General features: G+C 42.6%; 1 protein-coding gene across 1 annotated transcript in view; it reads right to left on the reverse strand.

The window, feature by feature from the left end:
• The window catches only part of LOC137620471 (uncharacterized), a 48,600-nt gene that overhangs the window by 14,412 nt on the left and 21,732 nt on the right, over positions 1-12,456 (reverse strand). The window contains exons 5-6 of the mRNA XM_068350629.1: positions 3,137-3,168; positions 2,474-2,778 (exon numbers count right to left, since the gene is read on the reverse strand). Of these exons, the coding sequence (XP_068206730.1) occupies positions 2,474-2,778; positions 3,137-3,168 (337 nt within the window). The remainder of the gene's footprint in view (positions 1-2,473; positions 2,779-3,136; positions 3,169-12,456) is intronic.

Consider the following 12,456-nt stretch of genomic DNA (forward strand, 5'->3'; position numbering starts at 1 on the left):
AGGTGGTCCAGGTCCGAAGATGACCAACATACCTTTGAGCGTCTCATGGCAAGGCGGTGGGGAGAGTCTACAAGACTTGAGAAGTTGCCCTGGGCAGAGGCAGGAACTCCCAAGCCGAGAACTTCTCCCGTGGCATACCAGACGCTCGATCTAGAAGAGAGTCTAGCAGGGGGAAAAGCAAAGGCTGTCTTCCCTAAACTCTTCTTGGACTGCAACCATTCTCCTATCACCCGCAAAGCTCTCTTGGACGAGCGTGCGAGGACGAGTCTAGTAAAGGCAGGAGTGGTAGACGGCATGCCTAAAACAAACTCTGAAGGCGGAGAACGAGGAGCCACAGAAACAAACTGGTCAGGAAACAGCTCTTTGAAAATGGCCAAAACTTTTCTAAAGTCCAAAGAGGGTTGAGTAAACTTAGGCTCGTCCAATTCTGATTGTGGTTCATCTATATGTGCAGCAACATCATCATCAGAAAGTTCCTCATCCGACAACTGATGAGGAAACGGCAACGGAGTGGGTAACGGCTGGTTCGCTGAGTCCGGTCGCACTGGTGCATGCGTGACTGAGCCGGACGCAACGTCATGGAACTGTTGCCCAGTCTGTGAGCTGGCAACAACCATGGTAGCGCGGGGACGCACAGCGTCTACTCCAGACTGTCTAGACTGATGTGGGTGTGCAGTGGAAACCACACTGGGTTGCGGAGGTTGACGCACCGCGTCAAAACAAAGCAACTCTGACGGTTGTTGAACATCCAGAACGTCAACGGCAACCTCCGTGCGTCGCTTAACGTCAACATGCGGCTGGCAGATCACACTGGAACGCATGGGTGGAGGAACTCTCTCAACTGGTGTGCGTGAGAAGGTTACCTCAGCGTCCACAGGACGCACAACCGATCGCGTGGAGGGTTGTAGGCTAGGTACTGCACTAGCTGGTACGGCAGCAACCTTCTCCGCACGAAAGTCCTGCATCAGAGACGTAAGTTTAGACTGCACGTCTTGCAGTAGAGACCACTTAGGGTCTACGGGAGCAGGTGCGGCGACAGACGGTGTTACTGTCTGAAGCGGTACCGCTTTGCCTCTCTTAGGCGGTGAGCAGTCATCGGATGACGGCAACGAGTCCGAACTGACCCAGTGGCTACAACCGGGCCGTTGGACTTGTGCTGAAGGGACCGATTTACGTTTTAACGGTCGCGAGACCTTGGTCCAAAGTTTCTTGCGAGAAACACCTTCAGAAGACGAGGTATAAATGGGCTCTCTCGTCTTAGTTAGGTAGGAGCGATCTTGGGTAGATACGCCTGATACCACGGAGGGAACGTCTGTTCGCTGATTAAAGCCTCTCGAACCCATGCGTCGTACGACATTGCTTCTCCCCTGGACTTGGGAGCTTGCAAGAGGTCCCGGACTAGGAGGACGACAGGCACGAACAGACGAACCCTCAAGCGCAACACTGTCCACAACACTATCACTTGGCACTTTAGCACTTCCCACTGCACTTTGGCACTTAAGCTCCTTCACATCCGCCATGAGCTGATTACGGTCACTAGCAAGGGACTCAACTCTCTCACCCAGAGCCTGGATGGCACGCATCATATCAGCCATCGATGGTTCCTGAGTGCCAGGAGGGGGGTTAGGAGCAACCACTACAGGGGAAGGAATAGGTTGTGGGGCATGAGGAGAGGATATATCAATAGAACGAGAAGAACTTCTCCTAACTCTATCTCTCTCTAGCCTACGTGTGTACTTTTGAAATTCGATAAAATCGAATTCCGAAAGGCCAACGCACTCCTCACACCGATCTTCCAATTGACAGGTTTTATCCCGACAATTGGAACAGTGTGAGGGTCGATAGAAGCCTTCGGAAGACGCCTAGAACAGTCCCTAGCATTGCATTTCCTAAATTTGGGGACTTGTGAAGGGTCAGCCATTTTGAATTGGTCAAGGGAAATTCCAAAAAACGATCAAAAAGTCATCAACAAAGAATCCGTTATCAAAAAGAGTTCAAGAATTTGTGTGAAGAAACACCCTGCACAGCGAAAGCTCAAAACTAGAATATAGTACTTCACCAATTAGATGTGAAAAACTCCAGTTCAGCAACAGCGAGTAAAGTACGTCTTGTCGACACGTCGACAGAGAGAAAATTGAGTCTTTGTTTACATCGAGAGCTGGGTATCTGGTCGACAGATGGCGCTGTTGGGCACACCCGCAACCTGTGTAGCGATCGCTGGCGAGTTTTTCCGTAGAGTTGTCTGTCGAGCAACAGAGTTGCAGCTATATAATCACCGGCTAAGTTAAATATTGAAAAATATGAAATGACATGATTCATTCAAAAATATTAGGAGCTCAACCAAGACTTTGGGTTTCTACCTATTTTTCATTTAACAAAGCTATTAGTTATTTGCTAAGAATGAATGAATAAAGAAACAGATAATGATAATATACTCCAAGTCAAAGTTAAAAATTTAATACTATGAACTTACAGTGATTGTATGATCTAGACTTGTCCTAGTAGCAGCGCCATCTGCAGACAGTCTCCTGGCTGGTTTCTGCACATTAACGGGAAGTTTAGGTGTTGTTTGTGCCGAGCTTTTGTCAGCAGAATCTCTTGGAGTCCCAAGTTCAGACCTTTTTCCTTTAACCTCCTTTGGAGGAACTGGACTTGTTGCAGGTTTTACGGTTTTGTGATTTTCAGCAGCCTTTAACATATCTGTCGGTTGTGGTGTTGTTCTACCAGATGACCCTTCCCGTCTAGTATTTTCAGTGGCACTTGTATCCTCCCGGCCGTCTATAAATGAATTTAGATTAAATACATTACATCTATGGATGCTTCTTGTTCTTAATGAACTACCTTACTTAGTTTCACCTTATTCCACGTGCTTTGTCCAACATAAGAAAAACACAAGCAGATCCCTTATGTGAATCTGAGTCTCTGCACTTTTGTTTTAAGAGTACAAAATATATATAAAACCATGCATATGCATACATTTATGAAAGCAAGTACTCGATGACTTGAAAATTTAATAATAAAATTTATTATTCAAATACTTACCTGGTAGACATTATATTTTAACCAATCAAAGTCACCAGCTTCCCAACCTTTAACAAAAAAATACTTTTAAACCTTTCTCTCCTATTTCCCTCACCTGTGATGCAGTAGACCCAATAGGTGGTGCCACTGTGCAAACACATAAATTGTCATTACATTCCAAGAATTTCATATAATCAGTGTCATTATAGATAAACCTGTACATCTATCCCCTAAAAGTTTTGCTTAACATCATTAAAAGTGGGGAGGAAGGAGGGAATTAAATGACTATCTGAAAAGTGCTTTAATAATTATTTATGATCAAAATTATGTTTATTCAAACGAATCATTTCTGATATTTATTATGCTGACTTTTGCACATCGTTGGAGGTGAGTATTTGATGGATAAAACAACTATCAATAATCCTTTGCCATATTATGGTTCACCTATCGCACCTTCAGTACATAGTGGATTTTTTATTTTATTATACAGGTATATAAGTCCATATTGTAGACTCCTCCTCATATCACGGGTTTCTGAAGGCCAACTCCAAAACGCCTGACATCTTCAAAAACACAAAATGACACAGAGCTACGAAAAAATGTCCGAACGTTCACGGGTGCTAACAAGGAATGATGGGAGGATAGGTAATGGTGGTGGTGGTGGTGGTGGTGGTGGTGGTGGTGGTGGTGGTGGTGGTGGTGGTGGTGGTGGTGGTGGGGGGACAGTAGCTGTAGTGAACGACACCTCGTAGTAACGGGGGATTTTGAGGAGGGAGAAGTCTAATTGGGAAGGAACCTCTGGTAGTGGTATTACTCGCCCCAGTTTTAATACCGACATCCTTTAGGGGTGAGCGAGCTGGATATATTCCTGGCATTCCATGCAACTTTTTTCTCTAGTATATTTAGCCGTATTTATACCTTTGAAATGGTGCTTTAAGGAGCATTTCACTGGGCAACACAGGTTCCTCGGCCAGAAATAGATTTTTCCTTCGTCAAAATCCCTTTTATAGTTTTAATATCTTAATTATTTTTGTGTTAAGAGTCCATTAATAGTAGTATGATTTTAACATTGCTAAAACTAGGCTGTTGAATTTTAAAGCAAAGTATCGGTAGCTACGAGCTGGTGGCAGAGAAACCCAACCCCTCGCCAGCTCACCGAGAAGCCGCCTTGACCTTCACCTAGAACTTGCGAGGGTGGATGAAGTGGGAAATATAACTTCGACACAAGTTTATAAATTGTTCCTTTATGAATACAAATCCCTCGTCTTTAATAGGAGACTTCATCATTAAGAGGGAGTAGTTTTGATTAGTTCCTATAACCAAGCTGGCTGGTTTAAAATCCCGGAATGTCTGAACACTCGGACCTATTGAGGTGTGGGAGCGTTGACTACTTTTCACCTCCTAATAACCTAAGAAAAGTTTCTCAGGCAATAGGCTAGGTTTCTGTTGACAGACAGACTGACACAGACGAACCTACTGTATTTCATTTTCTGAAAAGTACGGTCACTTTAAAGAAATGGGTTGCATACATTGTGTCCATACAAATTTTTTCATTGACATGAATCTTATATAAATGCAACATAATTAAAATTCTTAATGTCACACTTGCTTACAAATTCCCTTTCGATATAAATGTCTGACCTATCTCTTCTTTAATTGCTAAAAAAATTCAGTACAGTATACTGAATATAAAGTTTTATGGAGACCTGCCTACCAAGAAGAAATATTCTTATTATTTTGTCCGCAAAAAAGCATTAAGTTATACTGATGGATGAAGGCTCTTATATGGCTAACTTAAGCTCATAAAATTCAAGTCTTTATTGAAAATTTACGTTTCATTACGACCGTTGAGTAATCAGCTAATAATTCACAGACTTCATGAACTACACAAATTTGTTATAATATACGCATCCCGTAGCCACAATCTTCCTTTTCAAGTCGGTATGTTTTACCTTAAAACTAAATTACCTTATCCATGCACCATAATACAGAATAAAAAGGCTCGCTTTTAAATATTGCCTTCAACAAAAAGGGATTTTGACGAAAGAAAAATCTATTTCTGGGGAGAGACCTGTGACGCCCGGTGAAAAGTCCTTCTATCTACCTTTTCTGATATAAATCTTCCAAATATACCAGAGAAAAATAAAAGCATGGAATGCAGAGGTTACTACCCTCGCGCGAGCACCTCGTGGGTGTCGTGTCTACATCGGGGGCGTGTGTAAAACCACTATTCACAGGCTGTCTTCCAATTAGATAACTCCTTCATCAAAGGGAAGGGCCGTAACAAAGACCCCAGAAACCACACTTGTACCACGCCAAAGCCACCCACACGAACACCCTCCAGGTCATCCTTCTGTTTTGGACTTGCCCGCAAAGTCGAGATTTTTTTGCCCAGTGTTTTTTCGAAGTGTTTGTCGTTAATTCAATATGACTGACGTTGCTACTTCACCTTTACCAATGTTAAGTACCATAGTTTGTTTTGACAGCTTATTGCAGTACCGGGCATTTGTTCTGTTTCCAGTATTGTGGTTTTTAATTTTGGAAGCGATTGGCCTGCCTCGGTATCGGCAGCCATTTTGGGTTGTGTTCGCTTCGGTAAATTTTCAAGTTATTATTGCCCATCTGGTACTCTGTCATCTAGGTTATATCACTAACGTTTTATGACCAATTTTATTATCATTATTTATTATTAGTTTTTACTATGGTATTTATTTGCTAGCAAGTCCAATTTGGACCTACGAAGAATAGCGACTTAGTCTTTGTTAGTTTTGTACTCGCCTCAGGATGCGCGATTTAGACTAAATCTTTGTTTATTTGTTACGTTCTCGTTATTCTTCGTTCATGGTTATTACAATTACTAAGAAAAAGCAATCAATTTTATTATTTTTCTTATCTTATTATTGTGTGATGTTGGTTTTTTATTATGTAACCTTGAGAGCGAGAGCATAGAGTGCTCGTTTCCTGTTCTACAGATACGAGTTACCCCTTCTCTCGTTTTCTTTATTAGCTCGAGTAAGAGAGGTGGATTTCCCATTTTCCGTTTATTTACGATCACGAGTTATTCATGCCTCCTCTTATTATCTGAGTTGATGATATTACGTTTAATGTTATACACATTTTATTGATGTGGTTACTGTTAATATAGCTAGCACAATTAATAGGTTACGTTAGTGTATGAGTCATTAATTGGGGTCGTTTTATGCCGACACCCTTAGCTCCGCCTTGAGTTATACTCCGCTATAATGGATACTCATTAGGTGAGAACTAGTCAGATATTTAGAGTGCAACGGTGAAATCCGGCACTCAGACTCCGGCTGAGGCCTTTAGCACACGAACCTTTGTCATGTTGGATCACAATTACACTATTACGGCCCCTTTTTTCATCGAATCTCCGGCTACACTGGAGATAACACAGACATTCAGAATTGAGGTTAATGTTATCGTACCGATGACGGTCACGATATCACAATGACGGGCCTTTGTCACCGGATCTCCGGTACAAACAGAGATCAAGCAGACGTTCAGAATGTTAACAATGTGATACCGATGAAGATTATATTTTCATGTTACGTGGTTACTGATTATTAATATAATTTCTTAATATATTAAGGTGTTAGCTTTTTGATCAATCAGACGATCAGAACCAGGGTATGAACCCTTTTTTCATGAATAATCACAATATCGTTATTACGGTCCTTTTCATCGAATCTCCGGCTTAACCGGATATCGTACAGGTGTTCAGCATTGAGGTTAATATTAGATTTCCTCTGATGTTCACGTTTTCACTGTGACGGACCTTTCTCACCGGATCTCCGGTGGAAACAGAGATCACTCAGACCACGGGTGGCCAATCTTTGGTTTTAGCTGTAAAGGAAAGGATTTAACATGAATACAAAGTAAACTGTACTTACTTTAATGACACTTTGAATTTGCGTTGGTAATATTCATTAGCTATTCTTGAAAGTCCTAATGAAAATATATGAACATAATTAGCAATTTTAAAGAAAAGTCATTCAATTTACTATCTTGGGGTATAGTGCGACACTTGTAATCATGAAATGCGCCACTGTTGGCGCATGCGCCATAGGTTGGCCACCCCTGACTCAGACGTTCAGAACCGGGGTTAACATTATTTTACCGATGAGGTTATAGTTACATGTTATGTGGTTACTGGATATTAGTATTCTATTGATTCATCTGTTCACTGACCAGAGTCTCAAGGAACAGTAGATAGCCTCTCATGGCATGGTTGGTTTCGACCTGGCTTTTCATTAGAAGGGGCTAGCGTTCGGTTCCAAGTACTGAGTGGAAATTTATTGCTATTTGAACACAATTTTGTATGGATATTTATCCATATTTATACATAGTTAGAATTAAATATATGCATAATTGATTTATTTCTATTTTGAACATGATGTTGTATGGATATTTATCCATATTTATACTTAGTTAGAATTAAATATATGCATAAATATAGGCATAATTAATTTATTTCTATTTCAACACGATGTTGTATGGATATTTATCCATATTTATACATAGATAGAATTAAATATATGCATAAATATAGGCATTTTATTAGTTATACGGCTGATCCCAGCCTGTGAATAGGATCACTAACCAAAGTTTCAAGGAACATCCAGACTTATGTCCCCTTTCTTTTACAGAAGGTCCGCCTACATGGTATGGTTCCCGGAGTCATGCACGTTCTGCTACGAGCTGTCCTCGCTACTCCGGACCCATGATGTAAGTTGGTTCGAATATGTTTCCTTTTGGTATCCTTTGGCGATGATTTAATTTGATCCGGATTAATGTATGCATTGCTTATTGAGGAGAACGGTCTTCTCCTTCATCACTAATCCCCTCACCTCTTTCAGGATGATGATGAATCTCTACGGTCTGCAAGAGAGGCTCTCCGCCCTTGGGTATCAAGGTTTGGAAGGAATGCTCCATCTAGAGGTCCCTATCTCCTCGGAGTGTCCTCGCTAAGGTTGGATATCGACCCCATGGACGGGCAGGTAGGTGGGGATGAGTTTTGAGCCTTCAGCTTTGCAATTACCTGCGTCACCGACCTAGGACCCTCAAAGGATCCTGATGTTCATGTTACCTTGCATAAAACCGTGACTGCTAAAAGCAACACATTCTAGGGAAAGCCAAGGGGCTATGACGGAGCTCAAAGATATGGTGGTGAGTCGGATCCGTTCAGGAACTCGGATGACTCCCCCTACAGCCCCAAGCGTATCGAAGTAACCTCCTTCAATAAAAACAACACATAGATAATTGCCTTACATGTTCCATATATAGATGGTACCATAACTCTGGATGACATAGACGTCCGCCCTCTGGGGGACCTAGAATTTACTCTCAGGTACTAGAATTCCCATTCAACGGATTCGTTCGATTGAAAGAGCATGCCTTGGTTAGGTTAGACAAGGTACCGAAGGTAACGGTATTATTTCCTAAAGGGCAGGCCCGATCTGTCTGGACCAGGATGTTGTCGGTCTGGGGGGTTACGTTAATTCCAAGCTCACCCCACTCAATGGGGAATACGCCATATCTACAGATGCTCTCATTGTTGCCTTGCCTATTATGGATAAATGGACAGGTCTTACTATTCAAACTGACAAAGAAGGTTCGGTCATACCGGCTCTTAAAGAGCCGGACCCCACCTCGGGGAGACCCTAGCCTCGATTTATCCCACTGAGACTTTGTTTCGGATATTCAGGAAGAACCAATCTCTGCCCTTCCAATTCGACCTACACGTTTGGTGGTCTGATCGGGTTAGTTGTGGGAAATACGTTCTGTCTGAGGCCTCTATCAGACAGGAATCGAGCAGGCTGATAGTTCCTCCTGATGAGGTAAAACCCTCTTCCCTCAGGAGGAGGTGAACAAGGTTCTACAAGATGATACGAGAGCAACCGAAAATTGCAGGAAAGACGGGGCTTCACTGCCAGAAAGAAGGTCGAAGACCAAAAGCAAGCTTTCTTTAAGAAGAAGCAGAGAGTTGCCCTCTACAAAACGAACCGGGGTCACTGCCATCAATAGTCAGTTACCCACTCAACATCACAGTCTTCCTCTGATTCGTCGACTATGCATCCGGATCCCCCTAGGTTCACTCCCTCACAACGAGGTAGTCCCGGTAGGGGAGAGACTACCTCTTTCAAGACCATTGGAACTTCGGTCCGTGGGCTCATAGCATAATCCCTAAAGGTTTGAAGTGGAAATGGCCACAAGGTCCTCCTCCTCCACCAGTGACCCTCTCCCAGAAATCCACTCCTATCCTGAAAGAGTACACCACAGAGTTACTCAAGAAGAAAGCAATCAAACAGGACCGATCACCGAAGTTCCAAGGCCGCCTGTTCACAATTCCGAAGAAAGGCTTGTCGGCATTGAGAGTGGACCGGGACTTGTCAAAGCTAAACTCTTACATTCTCTGCGACAAGTTCCGGATGTTGTCCATCTCTCAGGTACGGACCTTACTTCCCCGTGGGGGCGTCACCACCTCTGTCGATCTTACCGACGACTATTATCATGTGCCTATAGCTCGAAACTTCTCTTCTTATCTGGGTTTCCGCCTAGGCAGGAAAGCCTTTGCGCTCAAGACATGCCCTTCGACCTCAACATTGATCCCAGAATATTCACGAAACTGGGAGAGACAGTGTTAGAACAACTCAGGAATCAAGAGATACAGATCATTGCTTATCTGGATGGTTGGCTCATTTGGGCCTGGTCGGCCATAGAAGGCAACAGAGCTACGAAGGAAGTACTTCGATTTCTCGACAGCCTGTGATTTCGGGTCAATCTCCAAAAGTTTCGCCTGCAACCATCAGGCCACTTAGATTGGTTAGACATTCAGTGCGACCTTTCGAAGCACACGTTGTCTCTCCCTTCCAAAAAGGTAAGAGGAATAGCTTCCAAGATCAAGAATTTTCTCAAACACAAACAGGTGCCCAGAAGAACCTTAGAAATTATCATCGGTCTTCCCCAATTCACTCCAATAATGGGTCTCCTATTAAAATCCAAACTCAAAGACATCAATCGAGTTTGGAGAAAGAGAGCTACAGTACCTTTAAGAGACAAGGTCTCGAAGATCCCCTCTGTCTTGAAAATGAGACTACGCCCATGGTCCGAACCGAAGAATCTCGCATGAGTGCATATTTCCCATTAAAAACAAATAATGTACAAAAAATATCACAAACTTCAATTATAGTTTTTCTACCTATACATACCTGAATACTTGAATAAGATTACGAGTTGGGCTTAGCTGGAAAAGACTTAATAATTTAACAAGGTAAGAGTAGTTACTCGGGGGGGTTGAAGAATAAACCCTAACACACGACAGTCAACTCTACACTCACTTTTGACCTATAACCTGAGATTTCTAGGGAGCGGCTGAGAAAGGAAATGCAACTTAAAAGACTCAGATTTTCAGTAAGAAAAAATAGTAATTACCTTAAAAAATGTGTGATCTATTCCTACATGAACACAAACCATCATCCTTTACAGTATTAGGAAACTTTTCCTTAAGAGGGAAGAAGTCCCTTTGAACCAAACTGGCTGGTTTAGCTTTCCCTGGAAATATCAGAACACCAGGTCCTATAAAGGAGCAGAGTTGATGATTCCTGTTATCCCTCTAACAACCTGAGCATGAGGATGTCACAGGTGTTAGGGTAAGTCCGAGCATGAAGACGTCACAGGTGTTAAGGTAAGTCCAGGCATGAGAATGTCACAGGTGTTAGGGTAAGTACGAGCATGAGGATGTCACAGATATTATTATTATCATTATTATTATTATTATTATTATTATTACTATCCAAGCTACAACCCTAGTTGGAAAAGCAAGATGCTATAAGCCCAGGGGCTCCAACAGGGAAAAATAGCCCAGTGAGGAAAGGAAATAAGGAAATAAATAAATGAAGAGAACAAATTAACAATAAATCATTCTAAAATAAGTAACAACGTCAAAACAGACATGTCATATATAAACTATTAACAACATCAAAAACAAATATGTCATAAATAAACTATAAAAAGACTCATGTCCGCCTGGTCAACAAAAAAGCATTTGCTCCAACTTTGAACTTTTGAAGTTCTACTGATTCAACCACCCGATTAGGAAGATCATTCCACAACTTGGTCACAGCTGGAATAAAACTTCTAGGGTAAGTTTGAGCATGAGGATGTTACAGATATTAGGGTAAGTTCGAACATGAGGATGTTACAGGTGTTAGGGTAAGTCTGAGAATGAGGATGTCACAGGTGTTAAGGTAAGTCCATATCAGGTAACTGGTAGGCAGTCACGGAAGAACCTACAGTATACCTGTGTGATGGATAATTGTTTGATTGTATGGTGATTATGAGAAATGGGTATGCATACATTCCATCAAGCCTCCCCTCATATAGGAGGATGGGGGAGATACTTCTTAACCAATCTTGTCTAGAAAGAAAGGTTACTCAATAACAAGGCTTACCTGTATCTAACGTCCAGTTCAGCACATAAAGGCATAGCTGATGCACCCCAAGAGAGGGGAAGAAGGAAAGGAGAAGCCCCATCATCCTATCCTTCATTCTATTCATGTGTTAGGACCGCTATCTTGGACAAGATGCCACATCTTGTCCGATGAGGGAGGTAGGTTTGTTAAACAGTCTGTTGAGCAGCTACCACTGGACCAAGAGTAGGTATCCAGCGACTTGCCCACTGGCAGGTTCTTCCTACATGCTAAGTCCAAATACTCACAAATGAGTGCAATAACGTTCATGAATAAGGACTTAATCTGGGCTTTCCTCTTTCACAGACAAAGTCCTGGAATAGAGTGCCATTGGGTTGATGATGTTCGGGAAATCTACCCTTATTCCCAGAATATTCATGTGCCAGACAGAGCATGGAACTCGGGTGACACCCAAAGAGGTTGAAAGGTTGAATGATCAGCAATCAGACTCACAATAGAGAAAGAACTGCATTAAGCTCTTATACCCTCAAGAGTCAGATGAAGTACTATGTACTTTAGCCTCTGAAGAGTGAATAGGAGAGCATGGTGCATCATGAGAGTATCTGTCACTCAGTGGAGAGAAGCCTTACTATTGATTGCGCATATGCGTAGGGGTGCTGAGAGAAGCCCTGAGAGGTCACCTGTAAATACATTGTGCAAATATATTGGAGAATTTCAGTGTGGCAAGATCTCAGACTGTAGAACGATCTCAAACCGTAGAACGATCTCAGACCGTAGAACGATCTCAGACCGTAGAACAATCTCAGTGAGTGGGAAGATAGTGGTGCGGGGTAGGAAGATCTCGGTGCATGGTGGGAAGATCTCGGTGCGAAGTGGCAAGATCTCGGTGAGTGTGGTGGGAAGATCTCGGTAGTTAGACTGGAGCGGTGAGAAAAAACAAGCGACGCTCTGATCTGTTTCTCGCACGTGCGAGCGCTTGGGAACA

The sequence above is a fragment of the Palaemon carinicauda genome, chromosome 27 (genome assembly GCF_036898095.1).
Source record: "Palaemon carinicauda isolate YSFRI2023 chromosome 27, ASM3689809v2, whole genome shotgun sequence".
NCBI lineage: Eukaryota > Metazoa > Arthropoda > Malacostraca > Decapoda > Palaemonidae > Palaemon > Palaemon carinicauda.